Source organism: Branchiostoma floridae, chromosome 16, assembly GCF_000003815.2.
Source record: "Branchiostoma floridae strain S238N-H82 chromosome 16, Bfl_VNyyK, whole genome shotgun sequence".
NCBI lineage: Eukaryota > Metazoa > Chordata > Leptocardii > Amphioxiformes > Branchiostomatidae > Branchiostoma > Branchiostoma floridae.
Window position 1 is genome coordinate 11,380,643 of NC_049994.1, and position 22,695 is coordinate 11,403,337.

Here is a 22,695-nt window from a genome sequence, read left to right on the forward strand (position 1 = left end):
CGTTTATGAAGGTTAGACATCCAGATACACAATATTCAAATGTCTAGTTAGATGTACATGTATTGACTTATTCTGCCAGTTCATTCTAGTGATGCTGAAGAAGAGTGATGGATGTCACTCGAAACGTACGGAACTAAATCTCCATTTTTATCCAGCTGTAGAGATTGAATTGTATTTGAATACAAATGCCTGTATTTCATGACTTTAAAATATATCTTAAAAATGGGACCTGAAATATCTAAACTTGGAAATTGTAATAGGCGGAGGTATATACAGAATATAGTTAAGAATCATACTGTATATATGACGTCGACGATCATGTCCCGATCATGTCTCACGAAAACATACATACAAAATCTAAAGACAAAACGGCTACATTATAGTTTGGATTGCCTGGATGTAGTGGTAATGCATTGTGGAAAAGACTTACGTATACTCCAACTTCTCTCCAATTCATGCATGTCCCTCCTGTAACCGTTCTATTCCGGCTGCCTCTGTAGTTCTCTCCCCAGCCGTTGAAGCAATCTAAAACATGGTAAAATGTAAGGGGAAAATCATGTTAAAGTTAAGTTCGCGGTAGTGCCATACACTGTAATCACATACTGTAATGGAAAGTTTTCGCGGTGTTTTTGAATTTGCGGTAAGACTGCTTCGCGAAAACCGCGAACATAAAACCACCGCGAACATTTCTGCATTGGAAAGAACACTATTGCCTTTTTCTTGCTAGCTCTAGCAAAGAATTCTATGCACCTTCTTTCTGCTGTGGGTAGTAACAGTCCGTCCATGGCAGAGGGTTGACGTAATAGAAATCGCTGACAAACCAGCAGTCCCACATGACTTCCCGCCACCAGGAATAGCACATCGGGATCATCCTGGACACGAAGGATACATCAATCTCTTCATGATAGACGAAGTCACTTACCACAATTACGTACAGCAGTATGTACAGCATATGCATAGAAAAAGATCTGGATTATTTCACGTAGGCGTGAGATCTTTGAACTCATGTCAACAATTACAAAGACTACCTGTTTCTGCTACACTTCGGAGCCAGAAGCGCACAGTGAAAAGTGACGACTTCAGGATGGGAGCAGACATCTTGGTTTCTCCAAGAAAGACGTCCTTGGCTTCTCCAGACGTCTTGTGCGGTTGTGAAGACACGGGAAGTGACAATCTCTGAGGAGTTCGTGTGTCCTACAAGGTTCGGCATAGACATCTTAGAGTAGGAGATGTGTCCTTTGCAAAATCCTAGTTCCTCTGGTATCGTATGGCACTCTAGTGAGGGAAATAAGAAGCGATGAAATGTTAAAAAACGGCAATGCGTAAAAAGCAAGGTAGGTATGAAGTACTGGGTTTGTATGTTTACCTCCATGAAAAATGGAAATATTGTATCTGATATGCGTGTGTGTGTGTGTCTATACTCCCCCTCTCTCTATTTATGCGTGCGTGTGTGTGTGTGTGTGTGTGTGTGTGTGTGCGTGTGCGTGTGCGCGCGCGCGCGCGCGTGTGTGTGTGTGTGTGTGTGTGTGTGTGGATGGATTCTGTATCTTTTGTCCTGTCATGGTTTTGTCTTGTCTATTCACGACAAGAGAAAATCTCCTGTTAATAATAAATGACTTTGAAATCTGTTACAAAACTTACCACAATGCTCTTCGTCACTGCCATCGAAGCAATCTTCCCGCCCGTTACAACGTTTCACGAAAGGTAAACATTTTGACCAATCATCACAGCGAAACCGTTGCCATGGTTGCCACAGACGGAATTCACCAAGGGAACAGGGATCAACTGGTGATAAAAACACAAACATATTTGCTTTTAGTACCATTGAAGCTAAAAATCAGTTGCAGAGACCGCATAAACACTACAGGTTTGGATAACGATATCAAGAATTCGTTAGCAACAATTACCGACTATTTCGAAATGATGTCAAGATGCGTCAAGAATTTTAACCATCTTATTCTATCCCAGTAAAGTAACCAAATAAAATGGTATGTCGATGAAGGTTAGGCATACAGGTAACAAGATACGCCAAATAGCAATTACTCATTGACAAGCAACTTTTTGGAAACGGCAAGCTAATTAACTCATTTGTTTTGTATTGGACTACTAAATAAGTTTCTTCATCTTTTTTTGCATATCAATTCAAAGTTAGCATATTATGGAACCTACTCTCCAACAAGATCTCTCTAGTATCACTAACGAAAGATAACGGATGTTATCTGAAACGTCTGACCGTTCCAAAAATTATATCCAGTTGTTTGAATGTGTAATTGCTATTTGGCGCAGAAAATAGTATCTCCTTTTAATAACACAGAAAACAATTGCAACTTCCCCTACCTTTGTCAACGGCGACGAATGTAGCCTTGAATCCAGTAAATGTCAGCCAAGCGTCACTTTGGAACTGCACTTTGACGATGTTGAGCCCAGAAGTGATACGTTTGTCTGGGTAGTTGGCGTCTGTTTTCGCACTTCCGCAAAACTTTCCTTTTCCTGTTGTCGTTACCATAAACAGATTAGCAAAAAATGCATTTGATGATTCAGTAAGACTATGATACATCATAGCCGGCTATAATTGAGATAAGTGCCCATTTGTAATATATAGCATGAAATGAGTTTGTTATTGATTTGTTGGTGACCGCAGGGAAGAACCCCTGCTTGACTGCCTGTGCCTACGCTGCAAGTAGAATTCATGTGAGACAAATTGACAATACAGAAACCAAAGAATAAACAGACTCTTTTTACTTTATTCTAAACTATTGCTTTATTTCCACCGACGTTATGGTGATCGTATTTTACCTTTCTGAAGGGCAAATCTGACTGGTTCACATTGCACTGCAGCGATAATTGTGAATTACGTTTTGTGACCGCATCTGTAGCAGCGCCACCTGTCGCTGCAGTACAATGTGAACCAGTCAAAATTGCTTTGAGGAAGGTGACAGAAAACGTCGATGGAAATAAAACAATGGTTGTATAAACTCAGTGACGTACTTGTTTGTAGCAACCTGGTAAAACTGTTCACGGAATGCAGAAACCAGATAAACAGGGAAAGCAAGTCTCGGAAGTCTCGGACATAGTCTAGTGATCTTGCGAGACTAGATCATTCCGTGATCAAGATGTATTGCGCAGACATCGGAAATTTGGAGTTGCGTATTTTACGTGTTTTCAAGAGCCACTGATCGAAGAAGTACTATAATAATTAACAGAGAAATATCTTTATCACTCGTATTGTAATAGTTACCCACCTAACTGTCGATTGTATTTCGAATTTCCCTCGTAGACCTGAACGAAGTCATAATCACACTGTGGGTGTGCTTCCACGTCAAACCAGTCGAATCCGAGAACTATAGACTTGGACCTGTTGACCCGAATGGTCCATTCACAGAACAGGTTGTTGTCGTATTTCTCTGGGAAATTTGGTGACGTGAAATCTCCTGCCTCGCCAGATAACGTGGAGCCACATGATGCCTCCGAGGCTGGAGAAGTAACATTATACACAACAATTTGATGAAGGTTAGACATCCAGGTAACAAGACACGCCAAAAGTAGTTATTAAAGCCGCTGGGTATGGTTTTGGAAGTGATTATACGTTTCGGATAGAATCCAGTATCTTTCGTCAGTGACAAGTTGCAATGCTGTTATCTTGTACTTCCTACATACCCCGAATGTCAATGGTATTTGTTTGCTGGAAAGGTTTAAATGTATGTTTAAATGCCTTAAATAATCATCATATCGTTCCGTGCCAGTACTGCAGCCAGGCCACGGCCTTCTCGTTAGCTTCTAGAAGGTCCGTGCAATGCCTTAACCCTATTCAGACCGGGCTTTTTTGGTCATCCCTGGACCGGGGGGGGGGGAGCTTTTGAGGCCCTCCACTTCTAAGTCGTATAACTCTAAAACGACGTGCCGTAGGGCCACCAAATTTTTAGGACATAATTTCGACATAATATCTGACAAGTATGTGACGTTTGACGTTACGTTGACGTAAAATGACGTAATTATGATGTCATCAATTTGATTACATTGGCCAAACCCATGAAAAGTGGGCATTCTCAGAAAACTTCAATTTATGCTACAAAAATGTAACAACAAGTGCAGATAACAGAATAATAATGTTTATTACGACTTGTGTTGCCAATAGCAACATCAATGACGTCAATATGACGTCATAAAATGACGTCATGCACATCTAAGATACGAGTTGGGCTCCGCCATATTATATCCACCACCTTGAATTTTTATATTTCAGCCATACATAGTATGGTGAAATATATTGTATTCGTAATGTTTCTTTCTTTCTTTCTTTCTTTCTTTCTCCTGTCAAATCTTCAAAGTGATTCATCTCCGCCATTCCTGGACCGAATGACCTGAAATTTGGCACAGGGGTAGAATGGGCCAATACCTTGATGCTTTTTTCTCAGTTTTTTCATATCTACCTCTAAAATGATTTTATTGAGATTTTTTGGTCAATTTTAGACCAAAACTGTATATTTTGGCCCCTGTACCCTGGTATTACAACCAAATGAGCTGAAATTTGACAGAGATGTGCCTTGATAATGCCCCCATATAAATTCGATAACACTTTTGGTGTACAGTACAACAAATGCTTATTTTTGCGATTTTTTTACCAATTTTTGACCAAAAAAGGACACTTTTGGCCCCTGTACCCTGGTATTACAACCAAATGAGCTGAAATTTGACAGAGATGTGCCTTGATAATGCCCCAATATAAATTCAATAACACTTTTGGTGTACAGTACAACAAAATGCTTATTTTTGCGATTTTTTTTACCAATTTTTGACCAAAAAAGGACACTTTTGGCTCCTGTACCTTGGTATTGCAACCGAATGAGCTGAAATTTGACACAGATGTGCCTTGATAATCCCTTCATATAAATTCAATAACACTTTTGGTGTACAGTGCAACAAAATGCTTATTTTTGCGATTTTTGGCCAATTTTTGACCAAAAAAGGACACTTTTGGCTCCTGTACCCTGGTATTACAATTAAATGACCTGAAATTTGGTATAGATAGGCATTAGATACTTGGTAACAAGATTCAAGTAAAATTTTTGACGTAAACAACTTTAAAATGATTAATTTTGGCACTTTTCTGAGGGGAAATTTGGCCTCCTGACGTGACCTTCCGTGACCCCGCACAGAGCCACACCTGTGCGCGTCAGCCGGAGAGTTAATTGAATCAAAGACCTAGCCAATCAGCGAAGAGGAGGCCAAAGGCTAATTGATATTCATAAGCAGGGCCTCATGATCCCGTATATAGCAGTGTTCCCGCCAGGGGGAGCGAAGCCCGCCTAAGGCTCTCGCATTTTAGACTATTCAGAAGGCTTTATATTGTATCAGTTCTTAGGGGCATATCTATGATAATCGCAGCAGTCACTTAACTTCTCTTCAGGAGTTTAGCGTAACACTATTTCAGGTCAAACCGTCAAAGGCAACTAAAAACAAACTTTAACGTTACTGAGTTCAACAGTACTTATAACTTGTTATCCGAAGTTGAAACGCTAGCGATGGTATTTTCGCTGCGCTGTTAGCTCCATGCGACTGTTGTTGACGGTCTTATAACGGTATATTTTGCAACCCTGTACCCTGGTATGAGTAACATTTGGTATAGATAGGCATAAGATAGTTGGTAAAATGATCCAAGTAAAATTTTTGGCATAAAGTACTGTAAAAGGCTTAATTACAGCACTTTTTTGAGGGGGAATTGGTTTTCTTTCGTTCTCCATGCCATGACCTTTCGGACGTTCACCCCACAGAGCCGACATCTGCACCTGCGTCTAGCCGGCAGGAAGAGTTAATTCAATTAATGGTTCAGCCAATCAGCGAAGAGGAAAGCGAAGGCTAATTAATATTCATAAGCGGGACCACACAATACGTTAACTTGAAGACTCAGGCCGTACAGACTTCTCGCCAGGATTTTTTCAAAGCGTCGGACAGGGGTCCGGGGGCCGCCGAATGTCCCTGGCGGGGTCCAGGGGCAGGGCCACTGTGGGGGGGACCCAGGTGGGCGAAGCCCCCCGGAAGCTCTTGCATTTTAGACTATTGAGAAGGCTTCTTTTATCAGTTTTTTTAGGGCCATATCTACGATAATCGCAGCAGTCACTTACTTCTCTTCAGCAGTTTGACTTTAAAATATTTCGGGTCAAAGCTTCAAAGACAACTAAAACCTCAAAAACAACAAACTTTACTTAGCTCAACAGTATACAAAAATATTGTACGGGTTGCCATCCTTAGTTGAAGCGCTTATTTATAGCGCTAGTATCTTCGCTGCGCCGTTAGCCGCCGTGCGACTTTTGTTGACGGTCTGATATCCCTACGTCGCCGCCTCGCTGATATTCCCACGGACATGTTTCAAGAAAAATACCCAGCAAAAAACGCTGTTCTGCGTCAAATTCTATTCTATAAAACATGTGGGACTCAGTGTTACAGTCTAAATATTTTGTAGAAGCACCGCTGTAGGAAAGAAGGTCCAAGCAATGTAAAACATCACGTAGCATGAAGTTCGCTGTCAACTGGCACACAGCACATGACTGTTTGAAACTCAAAGTCTAATCAACAGCCGTGTTTGATTGATAGCCGGCGGTCCTTTGATGAAGTCGGCGAAAGGTGCGTTAGTTAGAAAATCTGCGTTTAGTTTTCATACGTAATTATAAGTTAGACAGTGGCGAGAATGATTATTTTCTCATCAATATTTCTCTTCAGAATTATTTGAACTTAATTGTACATCTAAACAATTGGCTTACCTGTGCAATGTTTATATGATTAATGATCAGTGTACTGAAATCATGTTTAACGTATGGCTCCTAGTCAATAGATCAGCATTTTCTCTATAGTGACCACCTGTCTATAGTGGCCACATTTCCTAGTGCTGTTGTTGTTTGACATAAACTTTGAACATTTAAATTGTAAGTAACTTTAAACTGCCAGAGTTTCAGCCCAATAAAACACTCTCAGCGCCAGGGTATGAACAGACTGACCAGACAGACGAAAATAAATCCTCGAACAAGGTTCAATCGTATCTTACGGGTCTGGCAGGAAGTTGTTAAACTAAAATAAGAATAGGCTCGATGGCTGATTGCATACAAAGTAAAACAGTTTTACAGCTTGAAGAAAACAAACGCTCCTACAGTACATGCACCTGCTTGATAATTATTAAATCGTATGCCCTACTTAAATAAAAAAAGTTCACTGCAATAATAAATGTACCCACATCACAAGGAGCTTATACTTTTTTAAACTTACACCTAGTTATCGTACTGAAAATTGTTAATGACATTACATGAAGTCATTCAACAATTTTCAGTCATGATGAAAATTTTCTGAATGGAAGGTGTGATTATTGTCATTTTCTGAAAAATAGAAGCAAGCTCTGTTTTTACCTGGAATCAATTCACAATACCAGTCCACTTTGGGGGATAATGTACTGTTAAGAGGATGTTCCATTTTTGCGCAGGGGTGATTTGGAACAGTCCAATGTTGCGTGGGAAGGGGTATGGCTGAAATATGCTGTATTTGCTCTTAAGCAAATGTCGGCCTTTCTAGTTAAAAATACTTTTTTTGCAACAAATAATCACAAAGGGCAATGGAAATAGACTAAATTCATTCATTTAGATGGTTTTTGATGAAAAAATACCAGGTAGTTACAAATTTTAAGGGAAAATTAGCTTGTTATTATTGATTTGGCCATTTGGTCCGCCATCTTGGATTTTGGGCTGATGACGTCATCAAATTAGCATAATTTATGCATATGTAATTATGAAAGATACGTTAAATAATATAACATTTTATTTATGTAACAAAATCGCAGTAATATAGCAAATAAATGTGAAAAATACATAGTTACAACCAAAAATAGTGATTTTTGGCAAAACTGCCTGTCAACAAACGGTTGCCATGGCAACAAGAAATAAGGGAAAATTTGTCAAACTTCGTAAAGTTGTTGCCAACAATATTTTAGGAAAACTCACCAAATTTGGTGGCTCTAGCGTAAGCCGTTCTGGCGTTATAGGACATCGAAGTTAGCGCGGGCCTCAAAAGCCCCCCCCCCCCGGTCTGAATAGGGTTAAATGACTTAAACTGGAATAATCTAAGGTAAACAAGGACCACTCATTCATTGCTTGAAAGCTAAGAGGATCTGTAAATTTGTAGATTTTTTGGCACTGTACACCACGCATAACAGTCTAAAGTCCAAGGACGTATATTCAATTTTCTTCGTAATTTCAACTCTCTTGGTGAGCCCCGTGCAATTATAAAGACTACAATCTTTTGGTCTGAAAATAATCTAATACTATCCCATTAAACTCCTAAAAAAACAACCTGTATATATACAGTATAATTATATAGAAGTGGCTAAGATTTGCACTTACCATATATCCAAGCTCCTGTCAGGTACAGTAAAATACCAAGAAATGTCAGCGTCCGGTACGGAAATGTCCGCCACATTCTCCAGGATAGGTATGGAATCCCTATAGAACAGATTAACAATTTTCAGCCAGGCTACAACTACATAATCAGTCATCAAACGTATTTTAAGATAGATATATGCAGGCGCATTCGAGAACTTCAAATACTTCCTCTACCTGTGAAACGTACTGATGTGTTTCGTATCCTTTGTCATGTATTACGCAACAGATACGTCCATAAAGGCAGTAAACAAGGCAAGGAAAACTTTAACATATTGCTTTAAGTTAACCCTATTCAGACCGGGGGGGAGGGGGGCTTTTGAGGCCTGCGCCAACTTTGATGTTCTATAACGCCAGAACGGCTTACGCTAGAGCCACCAAATTTGGTGAATTTTCCTAAAATATTGTTGGCAACAATTTCACGAAGTTTGACAAATTTTCCATTTTTTTCGTGTTGCCATGGCAACCCTTTGTTGACAGGCTGTTTTGCCAAAAATCACTATTTTTGGTTCTAATAATGTATTTTTCACATGTATTTGCTATATTACTGCTATTTTGTTACATAAATAAAATCTTATATTATTTAGCATATCTTTCATAATTATGTATGCATAAATTATGCTAATTTGATGACGTCATCAGCCCAAAATCCAAGATGGCGGACCGTAGGGCCAGATCAAGAATAACAAGCTAATTATCCCTTAAAATTTGTAACTACCTGGTATTTTTTCATCAAAAACCATCTAAATGAATGAATTGAGTCTATTTCCATTGCCCTTTGTGATTATTTGTTGCAAAAAAAGTATTTTTAAAAATTCATGGTGGTGGATATAATATGGCGGAGCCCAACTGGTATCTTAGATGTGCATGACGTCATTTTATGACGTCATTTTGACGTCATTGATGTTGCTATTGGCAACGCAAGTCGTAATAGACATTATTATTCTGTTATCTGCACTTGTTGTTACATTTTTGTAGAATAACTTGAAGTTTTCTGAGAATACCCTTTTTTCATGGGTCCGGCCAATATAATCAAATTGATGACGTCATAATTACGTCATCTTACGTCAAAGTAACGTCAAACGTCAAATACTTGTCAGATATTATGTTGATATCATGTCCTGAAAATTTGGTGGCCCTACAACACGTCGTTTTAGAGTTATAGGACTTCAAAGTGGAGGGCCTCAAAAGCCCCCCCCCCCGGTCCAGGGATGACCAAAGAAGCCCGGTCTGAATAGGGTTAAAGAAGGAAGTAAAATAAGACTACTATTGTTGAATTTTCAACACATTAAGCCACTATGTGAGATGCATGCAAAAAAGGACATATCCTTTCATAGCATAGATTTATTGCAAATTCCTGCCTGAGGGCTAATAATTGCAAGTGATATGAAAGGGGATAGCCAAATATTAATGGAGATGGCAATTCTTTACTCTTGCACGCTCTGAATTCTAGTTTGTAGGGTTCGAATTCGTTTTCTTAGACAGTGGAAGACGAAAGAACCAACTTAACAAACATAACGTACCTGTCGATCAGAACGTAATCCCGAGAGTTTCCGAGAGCATGGCGATGACTTCAAGCGACCTCCTATTCCTGTCCTTATTTAGCTAACAATCATGGGATTTCACTGTCAAACGCTGACAAATCCCCTTGAGAATAAATCAAAATCCTTACTATACTTCGGGTTTTCCCTAAATCTAGTTTTCATATGACAAAGATGTAAAAAAATCAAATTAGTAGGCTTTTAAGGGTGTGCCGTAACCTGACATTAGCCCATTTGAGAGACCGTTAGGCTAATCTGATTTTGACCTTTCAAGGCCAAAGTGTTTCTTAATAGTGAATAATAGCCACAAACACTAAGTCTATGTCAGGTTCCAGGCCATATTTCAAGATTGTCATGATGAATATCTTTTTCTTTCATCAACTGTTATTGTAGCGGAAAATAGCCTATGAAAGAGTAGTCTAAATCTGTTGTTACTGTTGGTAGTATGCTGATCAAGACAAACTCAGAAGGATTCTAAGCTAATGTTTTGCCCCTTTAATTGACCCTGACTTTCTGCACATCTAAGTGCCTTGTCTCTAAAACAGCTCGTGGGAAAGTGGCTGTCTTTTAATAATTAATGTCTTTGGATAGGCATGGGGTCAATTCTGTGATCTTTGTATATTTTAGACTTTGGATCAGGATCCTGAATATTTGTCATGGCCTCCACACGTCAATCAAAATGGTACTCTTCGGACGACTATCATTCCTGATCTCTTTCATAATCTTTGTCTATCTAAAGTGAAGTGAAGTTACAAGGCAGCTGTAGAAAGTGTTAGATATATTTGAAAATTTGAAACTTTATAAGATATTAGTGCTTCTTTAAAAAGATTGCTAGATTAAACCAGAGTTGCAAACCAGAGTTGCAAAGTTTAGTACTAAAATCTAGTAGCAGGCACATGTTGCAATGTAGACATATCTGGATAAAGCAAACATCAGTTACTAGTAATTACCTCGAGCTCAGTTAAATGTAAGAGAAGCTGCGAAAGTAACAGGTACATGTATTTGTATGTTATGAAATATAATAATTGTTTGTAGATACATTGCTTGTTTCTATGTCTGATATTGGTTATCAAGTTGTTAATAGGGTTGAATACTTATCAAATGCCTAGTAAAATGTATCCAGAGTAATCAGTTGTAATGTATTTTACACCCACCATCTCAAATTTGTCATACGTTATCTCTAAAAGTACGACTTAATTAGATTTTGATTATTTGGTCAGATTCCTACTATATGCACTGTAAATGTTTAGATGGGTGATGCTCCTCAGAACAGCCCTTAAGAAAATGAATCTGATCTGAAAAAGACTGATCTGTTTTACACAGACTTTTATGATCATTTGACGTTGTCTAATCATCGTCCACCAAGGCATTGAGAACCCCAGAGAAGACGGCTTCCCCGCTGTCATCACTCTCTAGGTACCCGGTAGTGAGCTTCACCCACACCTCGTCTGTGGGCCTCAGGAGTAGCACGGCACTGCTGCTTCCCTGACTCTGCACGGCCCGTGCGGTTACAGACAGAATCTTGCCTCCATTCTTCATCAGCGAGACGGTGCAATGGTTCTGCGCTGCCTCGCTCCTCCTTGCCGTGAATGTAAAGGTGTACACTCCTTGCGTCGGCACCACGAATTTACCAGTCTTCCTGTCGTACGCTTCGCCCACGTTGGTGTGGATGACATCGTACACTAGCACCGGTACAGCATCAGTGCCCGAGCTCAGTGCCACGAAGAACGCAACAGGGGGAAGACGTGACCCCAGAGATCCAGGATCACCAGGTGGGCCTTTGTAACCAGGAGGACCTATAAGTCCAGGTGGCCCTGCCAAACCGGGTGCTCCAGGTGGCCCAGCGACACCAGGTACACCTGGATGCCCAGGGCGGCCCGGAATTCCATCTCTTCCAGGTAGCCCAGGTGGCCCCGGAGGTCCACTCGCTGGCCCAAGCATATCGGGAATGCAGCCTGGTTTGCATTTTGGACCTTCAGGTGCAAAAACAAAAGATCGAAATGATTAAAGTTATGCAACATTTTGAAAGAAACTTTACATGTTAATGTTACTCATGAGCTTGTGATTGCATTACCGATATTATGGTATGACAATTGCAGGGTAAAATGGATAATCTAAGGGGTTAATAATCTTAGGGGTGTTCATAAAGAACGATTTAACATGTAAGAAGGCATGTGGAAGTGACCTCCTTTTCCACCAAGTGGTGCATATGTTGGAATATGGATGGGATGTGTGACATGTGCATAGCCAATCCTTACGCACATTGTGTAGCCTCCACATGCCTTCATATGGGAGTGCGGGAATCGTAGAATTCGGAAAATCGACCAGAGAGTCAATCCACGCTAGGGTAAATGTTTCCTCGTCGGCCAACTCCTCTGGTAGCAAAACTCCCTGGCAAATTATTATATTGGGTTGGGTTATAATAACAAGCGTAGTCAGTCTGGTAGAGACTACACATTATGTTACAATTTTGAAAACCATATATAGACCACCAACCTTCCCTCAACCGAGACGGGGGCCGATACCAACTTCCAAGTATATTTAACCCTTTACTGAAGTCACACTTCCGGTCTGGATGTGTGACTTAGGATTTGGGTCATTTCAACTTGATAAAGATTAGGGGACTGATCGAGAGCTTGTTGGTAAGCGCTTTATTTTCTGTATGGTTTTCCAAAATTGTAACCTAATGTTGACTACCGTCATAGATGAACTTACATTCACATATGAAACTACACATTGTGCACAGCATGTGTATTTACCGATCCTTACCTGGCTGCCCTCGGGCCCCAGGTGGGCCCATGAAGCCTGGCATTCCATCAGGTCCCGGTGGTCCTGGGGGACCCGGTGGTCCCGGCGGACCAGGCACAGTGGACCTAGGTAAGTCTGTAGCCTTGCCTACTGGGCCTGGCGGACCTATGCAGAAATATATTGTGTCAGAAGAATTATCATAAGTTCGAAAAGAAAAGAGTCACGACGTACGTGAAACTTACGTGTACAACTTGTAAACTTACGTGTACAACTACTGGTACAACACGGTGTATTCCGTATCACCCGAGGTATCAGCCCGACCGCGGGTCGGCTGGGACCGAGGGTGATGCGGAATACACCGTGTTGTATTTTATTTATGTCATACCCACCTGAGAAAACTCCTGTTTTGATGCGAAATGAGAAGTTGTACAAATTTGGTGCCCTCGAACAAAAAGTGTTGCAACAGTTATGTTCTAACGTCCGAATCAGGTATTCGAACTTTCGATGGCGTCGCACTCGGCCCGCTCGAAACAGTTCGATTAATTCGAATGGAGCCCGTGTGATACGACTTTCGAACCTGTGCGATACGGAAGTTTTCGCGTCACAGGTATGACATAATATGGCTGGATACCTGGCCAAGACAGAATACCTACCCGGAGGACCTGGGGGCCCTGGTGCAGCAACGACCTTGATTTCACAAGGGTTCTTTGGACATGCTCCGTCGTCTTCTGTTCCTTCCTCCCCGCGTACAGAAGTAGAGTAGAAAACAACGCTGAAGGAAAGAAGAAACAACGCGACGGCGAAGTTTGACATTCCAAATGGGGACAACATGGCGAAGTTGTTCGCTAGGAGCTCCGAGTTACGCCAGTGCAAATGAAATAGGGCTAAAATAGGGCTTGGATGACGATATGTCGTATGTTTTTATGTTAGATGCAAACTCGGTGATTATCAAATCATCCTCTTCATTGAATTAAAATTTTGATATTTCATTGAATAGTGTACGCAAGGGCATAATCGCATGTCTTTTACACATTGCGATTTACAGTTAGAAGTGGTTTTGTGTGTTCCGAAAGACCCCTTGCATAACCATCTTTCTTGTCAGTCCAACCTTTGTTTTATCACCAGTGTTATTCTGGTGCCCCTACAGGGAAATGCTGAGGCACGCAGTTGATACAAGGCCAACAGCGGTGCATGTCGCTAGTTGTTGATGTTCCTGGTCTGACATCGCACATCTGGCTTCTACATGTAGCAGCTAGGAGATTAAGGTCAGTTCAACCAAGGCTTAGTTCAACTAAGGGTCAACAAAGAAAGATACCAGTGCGTCGCCAGCTTTCTGTCGGCGAGAACAGGGTACTTTTTTGTAATAACAAATAGAACTTAGAAGCAATGTCCAACCCATTTGGTCTTTGAATGGCAGTTTCTGAGCAAAGGATTTCTGATCGTGAGCAATTCGACTGCAATACTAGAAAGGCCGACATTTGCTTAAGAGCAAATACAGCATATTTCAGCCATACCCCTTCCCACGCAACATTGGACTGTTCCAAATCACCCCTGCGCAAAAATGGAACATCCTCTTAACAGTACATTATCCCCCAAAGTGGACTGGTATTGTGAATTGACTCCAGGTAAAAACAGAGCTTGCTTCTATTTTTCAGAAAATGACAATAATCACACCTTCCATTCAGAAAATTTTCATCATGACTGAAAATTGTTGAATGACTTCATGTAATGTCATTAACAATTTTCAGTACGATAACTAGGTGTAAGTTTAAAAAAGTATAAGCTCCTTGTGATGTGGGTACATTTATTATTGCAATGAACTTTTTTTATTCAAGTAGGGCATACGATTTAATAATTATCAAGCAGGTGCAGGTACTGTAGGAGCGTTTGTTTTCTTCAAGCTGTAAAACTGTTAAACTGTTTTACTTTGTATGCAATCAACCATCGAGCCTATTCTTATTTTAGTTTAACAACTTCCTGCCAGACCCGGAAGATACGATTGAACCTTGTTCGAGGATTTATTTTCGTCTGTCTGGTCAGTCTGTTCATACCCTGGCGCTGAGAGTGTTTTATTGGGCTGAAACTCTGGCAGTTTAAAGTTACTTACAATTTAAATGTTCAATGTTTATGCCAAACAACAACAGCACTAGGAAATGTGGCCACTATAGACAGGTGGTCACTATAGAGAAAATGCTGATCTATTGACTAGGAGCCATACGTTACACATGATTTCAGTACACTGATCATTAATCATATAAACATTGCACAGGTAAGCCAATTGTTTAGATGTACAATTAAGTTCAAATAATTCTGAAGAGAAATATTGATGAGAAAATAATCATTCTCGCCACTGTCTAACTTATAATTACGTATCAAGACTAAACGCAGATTTTCTAACTAACGCACCTTTCGCCGACTTCATCATAGGACCGCCGGCTATCAATCAAACACGGCTGTTGATTAGACTTAGAGTTTCAAACAGTCATGTGCTGTGTGCCAGTTGACAGCGAACTTCATGCTACGTGATGTTTTACATTGCTTGGACCTTCTTTCCTACAGTGGTGCTTCTACAAAATATTTAGACTGTAACACTGAGTTTTATAGAATAGAATTTGACGCAGAACAGCGTTTTTTGCTGGGTATTTTTTTGAAACATGTCCGTGGGAATATCAGCGAGGCGGCGACGTAGGGATATCAGACCGTCAACAAAAGTCGCACGGCGGCTAACGGCGCAGCGAGGATACTAGCGCTATAAATAAGCGCTTCAACTAAGGATGGCAACCCGTACAATATTTTTGTATACTGTTGAGCTAAGTAAAGTTTGTTGTTTATGAGGTTTTAGTTGTCTTTGAAGCTTTGACCCGAAATATTTTAAAGTCAAACTGCTGAAGAGAAGTAAGTGACTGCTACGATTATCGTAGATATGGCCCTAAAAAAACTGATAAAAGAAGCCTTCTCAATAGCCTAAAATGCAAGAGCTTCCGGGGGGGCTTCGCCCACCTGGGTCCCCCCCACAGTGGCCCTGCCCCTGGACCCCGCCAGGGACATTCGGCGGCCCCCGGACCCCTGTCCGACGCTTTGAAAAAATCCTGGCGAGAAGTCTGTACGGCCTGAGTCTTCAAGTTAACGTATTGTGTGGTCCCGCTTATGAATATTAATTAGCCTTCGCTTTCCTCTTCGCTGATTGGCTGAACCATTAATTGAATTAACTCTTCCTGCCGGCTAGACGCAGGTGCAGATGTCGGCTCTGTGGGGTGAACGTCCGAAAGGTCACGGCATGGAGAACGAAAGAAAACCAATTTCCCCTAAAAAAAGTGCTGTAATTAAGCCTTTTACAGTACTTTATGCCAAAAATTTTACTTGGATCATTTTACCAACTATATTATGCCTATCTATACCAAATGTTACTCATACCAGGGTACAGGGGTGCAAAATATACCGTTATAAGACCGTCAACAACAGTCGCACGGAGCTAACAGCGCAGCGAAAATACCATCGCTAGCGTTTCAACTTCGGATAACAAGTTATAAGTACTGTTGAACTCAGTAACGTTAAAGTTTGTTTTTTGTTGCCTTTGACGGTTTGACCTGAAACAGTGTTACGCTAAACTCCTGAAGAGAAGTTAAGTGACTGCTGCGATTATCATAGATATGCCCCTAAGAACTGATACAATATAAAGCCTTCTGAATAGTCTAAAATGCGAGAGCCTTAGGCGGGCTTTGCTCCCCCTGGCGGGAACACTGCTATATACGGGATCATGAGGCCCCGCTTATGAATATTAATTAGCCTTTGGCCTCCTCTTCGCTGATTGGCTAGGTCTTTGATTCAATTAACTCTCCGGCTGACGCGCACAGGTGTGGCTCTGTGCGGGGTCACGGAAGGTCACGTCAGGAGGCCAAAAGAAAACAAATTTCCCCTCAGAAAAGTGCCAAAATTAATCATTTTAAAGTTGTTTATGTCAAAAATTTTACTTGAATCTTGTTACCAAGTATCTAATGCCTATCTATACCAAATTTCAGGTCATTTAATTGTAATACCAGGGTACAGGAGCCAAAAGTGTCCTTTTTTGGTCAAAAATTGGCCAAAAAATCGCAAAAATAAGCATTTTGTTGCACTGTACACCAAAAGTGTTATTGAATTTATATGAAGGGATTATCAAGGCACATCTGTGTCAAATTTCAGCTCATTCGGTTGCAATACCAAGGTACAGGAGCCAAAAGTGTCCTTTTTTGGTCAAAAATTGGTCAAAAAATCGCAAAAATAAGCATTTTGTTGTACTGTACACCAAAAGTGTTCTTAAATTTATATGGGGGCATTATCAAGGCACATCTCTGTCAAATTTCAGCTCATTTGGTTGTAATACCAGGGTACAGGGGCCAAAAGTGTCCTTTTTTGGTCAAAAATTGGTCAAAAAATCGCAAAAATAAGCATTTTGTTGTACTGTACACCAAAACTGATATTGAATCTATATGGGGGACTTATCAAGGCACATCTGTGCCAAATTTCAGCTCATTCGGTTATAATACCAGGGTACAGGGGGCCCAAATATACAGTTTTGGTCTTAAGATGACCAAAAAACCTTAATAAAATCATTTAAGAGACAGATATGGAAAAAATGAAAAAAAAGCCCGAGGGTATTGGCCCACTCTACCCTTGTGCCAAATTTCAAGTCATTCGGTTGAGGAACAACGGAGATACCGTGTTCTGAAGATTTGACAGGAGAAAGAAAGAAGAAACATTACGAATACAATATATTTCACCATACCTATGGTATGGCTGAAATATAATTATTAGGACCGTTCCAACGTCCAAATATGTTAACAACAATCAAGAGTTTAAGCCAAGAGCAAAGGTATGGGTACTCTTTTATAGTAAGCGACATTCCGCTTGCAAAGTCTGTATGTCTAATGACCATGACCAGTTTTACAGATCGCGAAACTGACCATTTTCAGTACGTAAGCACGCGTTAGCAAGGAAGGGTTTGATTTTGGATCTCTAGCGACAATCTTTGGAACTACAGATGACATTCAGTTGTTTGCATTTTTTCAGAAAAAGTTCGTATGTTATTATTTGTTAGAAAAAAGTGTGTCCCAGGACGTCATCTACAACAACAAAGGTGTCCTGAAAAGATTTTAAAAAATCACCATCGCATGATAACTAAACAAATAAGTTTAGAAAATAGATTTGAAAAAAAAAATGATCAAACGTTTGTAATTTAAGCAATTATGATTGTCTCGTGCTATGCAAGGTAGAACATTCTTCAAACATCCAACCCTAATTCTTTTTACAATATTCTAGAGGACAAACACACAGGGCATTGTGTGCTCTTTACTCACTTTTACGTTTTGCTGTATTCACAGTTCCCGCTACGTCTGGTACTGTGATGACGTATTGTACTTCAGAATCTTGTAGATGGTGTGTCGACTCATCTGCAAGGAACGGAAAAGTATAACAAAAAACAAACAACAACAACAACAAAAAACTTGATTTGAGTTGGCGTTCGGCATCATTGGTCAAGCTCAGTCACGTGTATGAACGCACCAATCATACTGCACTACCACTGGATGGCAAATATGGCAGCGGGATTTCTTGTTTTGAATCATGATCCGGGAGAAAGAAATGGGTAACAGACGGCGGCGCGTTATGGACTTTATATTAGCAGATTTGAAGATCCAACCAACCCACCAGTGAGCCAGGTAACACTAAGGGAGCCTTTCTACGACTGTGATGAGGGGTACTAATACTGGGCTACTAGTGCTGCATGTACTAGTTATATCGGCGCCCTCCCAAATCATCACCACAATTAACATTCCCAGTTTTGTAATCAATTGTACAGTTTAGAAACAATGATATCACCCTTTACGCTAACTAAACTCTACACAGAAACTCGTAGAATAGTAAACCTTGGTTGGTTCGCAGTCGTCACAACACCTTCCACCGACGCAACCGCCCCGAAGAATGCTTAAATGGCGTATTCTAGTGACATTCGGATGCGGACTAAAGAAAGCCAGCGTGTCATGCCATTTGTATCATATTCGCACGAGGGCGCTGTCAACGTGTTGTACCTGGCGGTATGTGACTCCCCAGTATCTCCATATATCTGGAACATTTGTGATCTGAAACGCATGTCTTCAGAATCTCTTTCTCTCTATTGATATGTAATACATAACCTTATACTATAGCTAAGAGCTTTAGCCGATGAGTAAGCATAACCCAGATGCTGGTACATTGTATACGATATCCAAAAGGACAGTCCCAGAATTAATCTAGTCTTTAAGAGCTATCTACCACTAAAAATCACGACCATAGCATGTTCAACTCTAATCGTTTCAAGATCTCATCAAGACCTAACCACGTACCAAATATCAAGACAATCTATCTAGCAGGCATTCTGGTCAACTACATAATACTTTCTCGAAACAATTGCAAGTACAACAGATTTCAATATCTTCGATGCGACAGACGTAGTCAGATTTGAATATATCTTTTAAAGCAACAACTCCCACATTGCGAACATAAATGTTACAGACGATACAATGTTCTTCGTGGAACAGCCGATACTTCTTCCCATCCATCCACATTTCGCTATGCTTTAAGATACTAGTAAATAGCGTTTTAAATACATTGGACGATCATTTGTATTGCCGCGCTAAGGATAAGGCACGATCACGGCGTTTGCAGTCGGGCTGAGTTGTGGGCACACCGGTTCAGTACGATAACAAATGTCGGTACAGGTTCCTTGACCCGGGATCGAAAAGGAGCCATTCTTCTTCAGTTTACGATTCGCGGCGTTTCTTTGATTCCGGACAGCCTTTGTTGAAATGCTACCGGTTGGGTCGCATGGGTGACGGCGACAGGGATGTTGGGAGTTCCAAACTGCCACTTTTTTCGGCACACTATTCATTATGTAGCATTGTTGCCAATCAATTTTCTTTTAAAAATCCCTATTGTAGATTCTTTTTGCCCAACAATTTTTTATCGTTGGTAATGTTGTATACCTATGCGTTATTAGCTCTTTACAAAATCTTGATAGATCTAAACAGTTTACTGGGCAAAATAAAATCAGATCCATATCAAAGTAGAGTTCATCGAACACATACCTCCTCCAATACAAAACGTTTAAAACCATTGATTTTGATTGCCTGGCCTGCAATAATTATGAATTCATATGACATTCAAATTCTTAATGGTTATATAGGTATCCATTCCATCACGAGGTGCGCTTTCTATTTACAAACCGAAGAAGAAACCACACGCATCTGCGCACGTATCTACACAGTTCTTTCACCGTGTACCAAGCATTATTACAATCTATTACGGTCCAAGGTGTCTTGGCATATTGACAACTTAACAACACAGGTAAACAAACACTGGGGACCAAAACACAAGTAGCAAGTTGCAAGTTTTGTCTTTATTCACTCTTTCAATATGCTATACCAAGAGGTTGCTCTTCTTGCCATTTTTCTCGTATGGAATTGGCAGTTGTTCATACTTGTTACATAACATGACACAAAAATAATGTACACGTACAAAGTAGAATCGTTTGGTACATGAAAGAAAAATCAAATCTAATACAGCCATCATTTGTACTTGTATTTCTCTACACAACCTCGGTACAAGCGGGCCACAGCGACACAGCCGTCAGGAGTCAGGGCGATTCCGTAAGAGTATCTTCCCTCAATTGTAGCAATCTTTTCTTTGAACGTGCCGTCAGGCCCAAACACCTGTAGTCGACCGTCATGGCAGTTCACTACAATGATGTTACCTGCCTGGTCTAGCGCTACACCTGACGGGTTTTGGAACTCACCGTCATTCCGGCCTTCTTTGCCAAAGGCGAACCTATGGTTTCCCGTAAGGTCAAACGTAAACACTACGTGTGCACTGTTGTCGGTGACGTAGAACAGGTCACGTGATTCATCCACCGCTATGAAACAATGGTTCCTGTAAAAGTCCCTTCCCAATTTCCCGGATGAGACTACCATCAGAACGCAAAAGGAGGCAGGACTTTTGCTGCTTGTCCGCCAAAATCATGCGATCGTCTCCCAGAACGGCTAGACCGAGTGGAATTAATCCCATACAGCCAGGTCTGAACGTGTTCAAGAGTTTGCCTTCCCCAGCGAAGCATCTTATTCCGTAGCCTTGGCCCCAAGAAGTCACAAGAAACCTTCCATTTGAGTCCGCATCAATACCGAATGGACAATCACCGTCAACAGAGAAACACTTCAAAGAGTGGCCTTTCTCTACGTCAAACACCTGAACTCGCCTGTTCCCTTGCTCCACAACGGCAATTTTGCCGCTTTTATCAACCACTACACCTACCGGCTTATTCACTTTCCCCGCCCGCCCAATAGTTAACACTGGCGTGTCCCTTCCTTGCACAGTAATATCAACAGGACTACCTGCCACAGGTTGTGATCTTACCTTGACCTCTAACACATAACGACCTATATCCTGTGTCTTGTACGAAATTTCATACACGCCGTTTCCCGTTTGTTTTAACTGTAGCTGTACCGGCTTTCCTAAAGAGTCCTTTAAGTTGGCTGCGATATCCTCGCGTCTTATGTCACACGGCTTCCCATTCTTGTCAATAGTGTTCAGAAGGCAAATATTGACAAATCCTACCACAGCAGGCTTAACAACGACAGAGCACTTCGATGGGTCTACATTACGCATCGCTACTACATCGACTAGCTTGGTAAGTTGTTTCTCGAAGTCAGTAACGTTGGTGCTTTTCACGAAGTTGACCTCTCCTAGTCGTGGCGTCATATCAGCTCGCTTGGCAAGTAGATCCTCTACTCTCTTCTGGACTTGACCTTCGACCTCCACAATGTGTACGTCACTTCCGTGCTCCACTGCTTGTTTGCAAAACTCGTATGCACTTCTTATTCCGGTCTCATCAAACTCCAGTTCCGCTTTCTGTGTGTTCAAACTTTTGGCGATCTCCTGACAAGTTGTGTCGATTTGAGCCACAGTCGCTTCTTCTTGTTTCTTGATAAGGTCGACAAGATGGTTGAAGTATGTTGTGGCTTCGCTGGTAGCTTCTTTCTTTGTAATGGGTAGCTTCGCCTTTTCCTTATCTATCTCTTCCAAAGCTACATGGATACTATTTAGCCGGGGAGTGAGTTGATCCATAAGACTCTGCAGGCTTTCTTTCTTCGTTTGAGCTACAGGGGAGATTTCGACGGTATTGTGATCCTTGCCTGGTCGATGATCAATCACAGTGCAGGCCGTACAAATCAAAGTGTTACAACTTTTGCAGTAGAACGCCAGCTCCTGGTTTTTGTGCTTACTGCAGTGTTTCTTGCGCCGAAACTTTTCCATGTCGTCCTTTGTCTTTATGGCTTCTTGGGGAACAACTTCATGCTCCTTCAGAGCCGGTATTCTGCAATGCATCTTTGCACAAGCCTCGCATAGGAGGACAGCACAATCTGCACACCATGATTTGACCCCGTCTTGACCGCCCTCACACACATCTGCATCTGCATCTGCATAGGATACCCCCAAATGACCCCGCGAGGGGCAAAAGTAGGGGGGGGGGGGAGCTGAGGCTCCCGGGTTAGGGCGGGCAGGCCGCCTGCCTGGCACGGAAGTGCTCAACGTTGGGAGCGCTTACAACCGTGCCAGGCAGGGCATTCCACTCGGGAATTGTGCGTGGGAAAAAAGAATGTTTGTAGATATCGGTGCGTGCAAATATGTGTTGATATTTGAAGTCGTGACTACCCCGGGTGCGCCCTTGGGCAGGCTTCAGAATATTGCTGGCGTCTATGTTAATATTATTGTTGACTACTTTATAGAAAAAGGTGAGGCGGGCGTTCCTCCTCCTTTCGGAGAGAGGGCGCCACTGCAGGTCTGAAAGCATTTGTGTCACGCTGCTAGTCTGCCGGTAGTCATTTAGGGTCACTCGGGCTGCCCTGCGCTGGACGGCCTCCACCGCCTGTATCCCTTTGTTGGTGTACGGGTCCCAGACGATGGCACTATATTCCAAGTGA

The 22,695-nt window shown here is 41.4% G+C and overlaps 3 protein-coding genes across 3 annotated transcripts in view; all 3 read right to left on the reverse strand.

Annotated features, from left to right (window-relative positions):
* The window catches only part of LOC118403572, a 19,253-nt gene extending 15,734 nt beyond the window's left edge, over window positions 1-3,519 (reverse strand). Inside the window, exons 1-6 of the mRNA XM_035802309.1 lie at window positions 3,243-3,519; window positions 2,338-2,490; window positions 1,642-1,785; window positions 1,029-1,275; window positions 751-872; window positions 427-525 (exon numbers count right to left, since the gene is read on the reverse strand). Of these exons, the coding sequence (XP_035658202.1) occupies window positions 427-525; window positions 751-872; window positions 1,029-1,275; window positions 1,642-1,785; window positions 2,338-2,490; window positions 3,243-3,519 (1,042 nt within the window). The remainder of the gene's footprint in view (window positions 1-426; window positions 526-750; window positions 873-1,028; window positions 1,276-1,641; window positions 1,786-2,337; window positions 2,491-3,242) is intronic.
* A 6,927-nt stretch (window positions 3,520-10,446) lies between these two features.
* On the reverse strand, window positions 10,447-13,573 carry LOC118403244 (collagen alpha-1(VIII) chain-like). Its single transcript, XM_035801849.1, has 3 exons — window positions 13,360-13,573; window positions 12,728-12,871; window positions 10,447-11,931 (listed from the first exon to the last, which is right to left on the reverse strand). Exons 1-3 carry the CDS (start codon window positions 13,535-13,537, stop codon window positions 11,306-11,308), a joined length of 948 nt encoding a protein of 315 aa, XP_035657742.1. The 5' UTR covers window positions 13,538-13,573; the 3' UTR covers window positions 10,447-11,305.
* A 6,524-nt stretch (window positions 13,574-20,097) lies between these two features.
* LOC118403243 (tripartite motif-containing protein 2-like) lies at window positions 20,098-22,173 on the reverse strand. Its single transcript, XM_035801848.1, has one exon. The coding sequence runs from the start codon at window positions 22,097-22,099 to the stop codon at window positions 20,621-20,623; it is 1,479 nt and encodes a 492-aa protein (XP_035657741.1). The 5' UTR covers window positions 22,100-22,173; the 3' UTR covers window positions 20,098-20,620.
* Window positions 22,174-22,695: the final 522 nt, after the last annotated feature.

Bases quoted from the DNA above. Each gene is read 5' to 3' on its own strand.
- LOC118403244 (XM_035801849.1), bottom strand. From the start codon at position 13,537: ATGTTGTCCCCATTTGGAATGTCAAACTTCGCCGTCGCGTTGTTTCTT. The intron at 12,872-13,359 runs GTAGGTATTCTG...ATTTCTGCATAG, and splicing joins AGGGCCCCCAGGTCCTCCGG to GTCCGCCAGGCCCAGTAGGC. The intron at 11,932-12,727 runs GTAAGGATCGGT...TTGCACCTGAAG, and splicing joins TGGGGCCCGAGGGCAGCCAG to GTCCAAAATGCAAACCAGGC.
- LOC118403243 (XM_035801848.1), bottom strand. From the start codon at position 22,099: ATGCATTGCAGAATACCGGCTCTGAAGGAGCATGAAGTTGTTCCCCAA.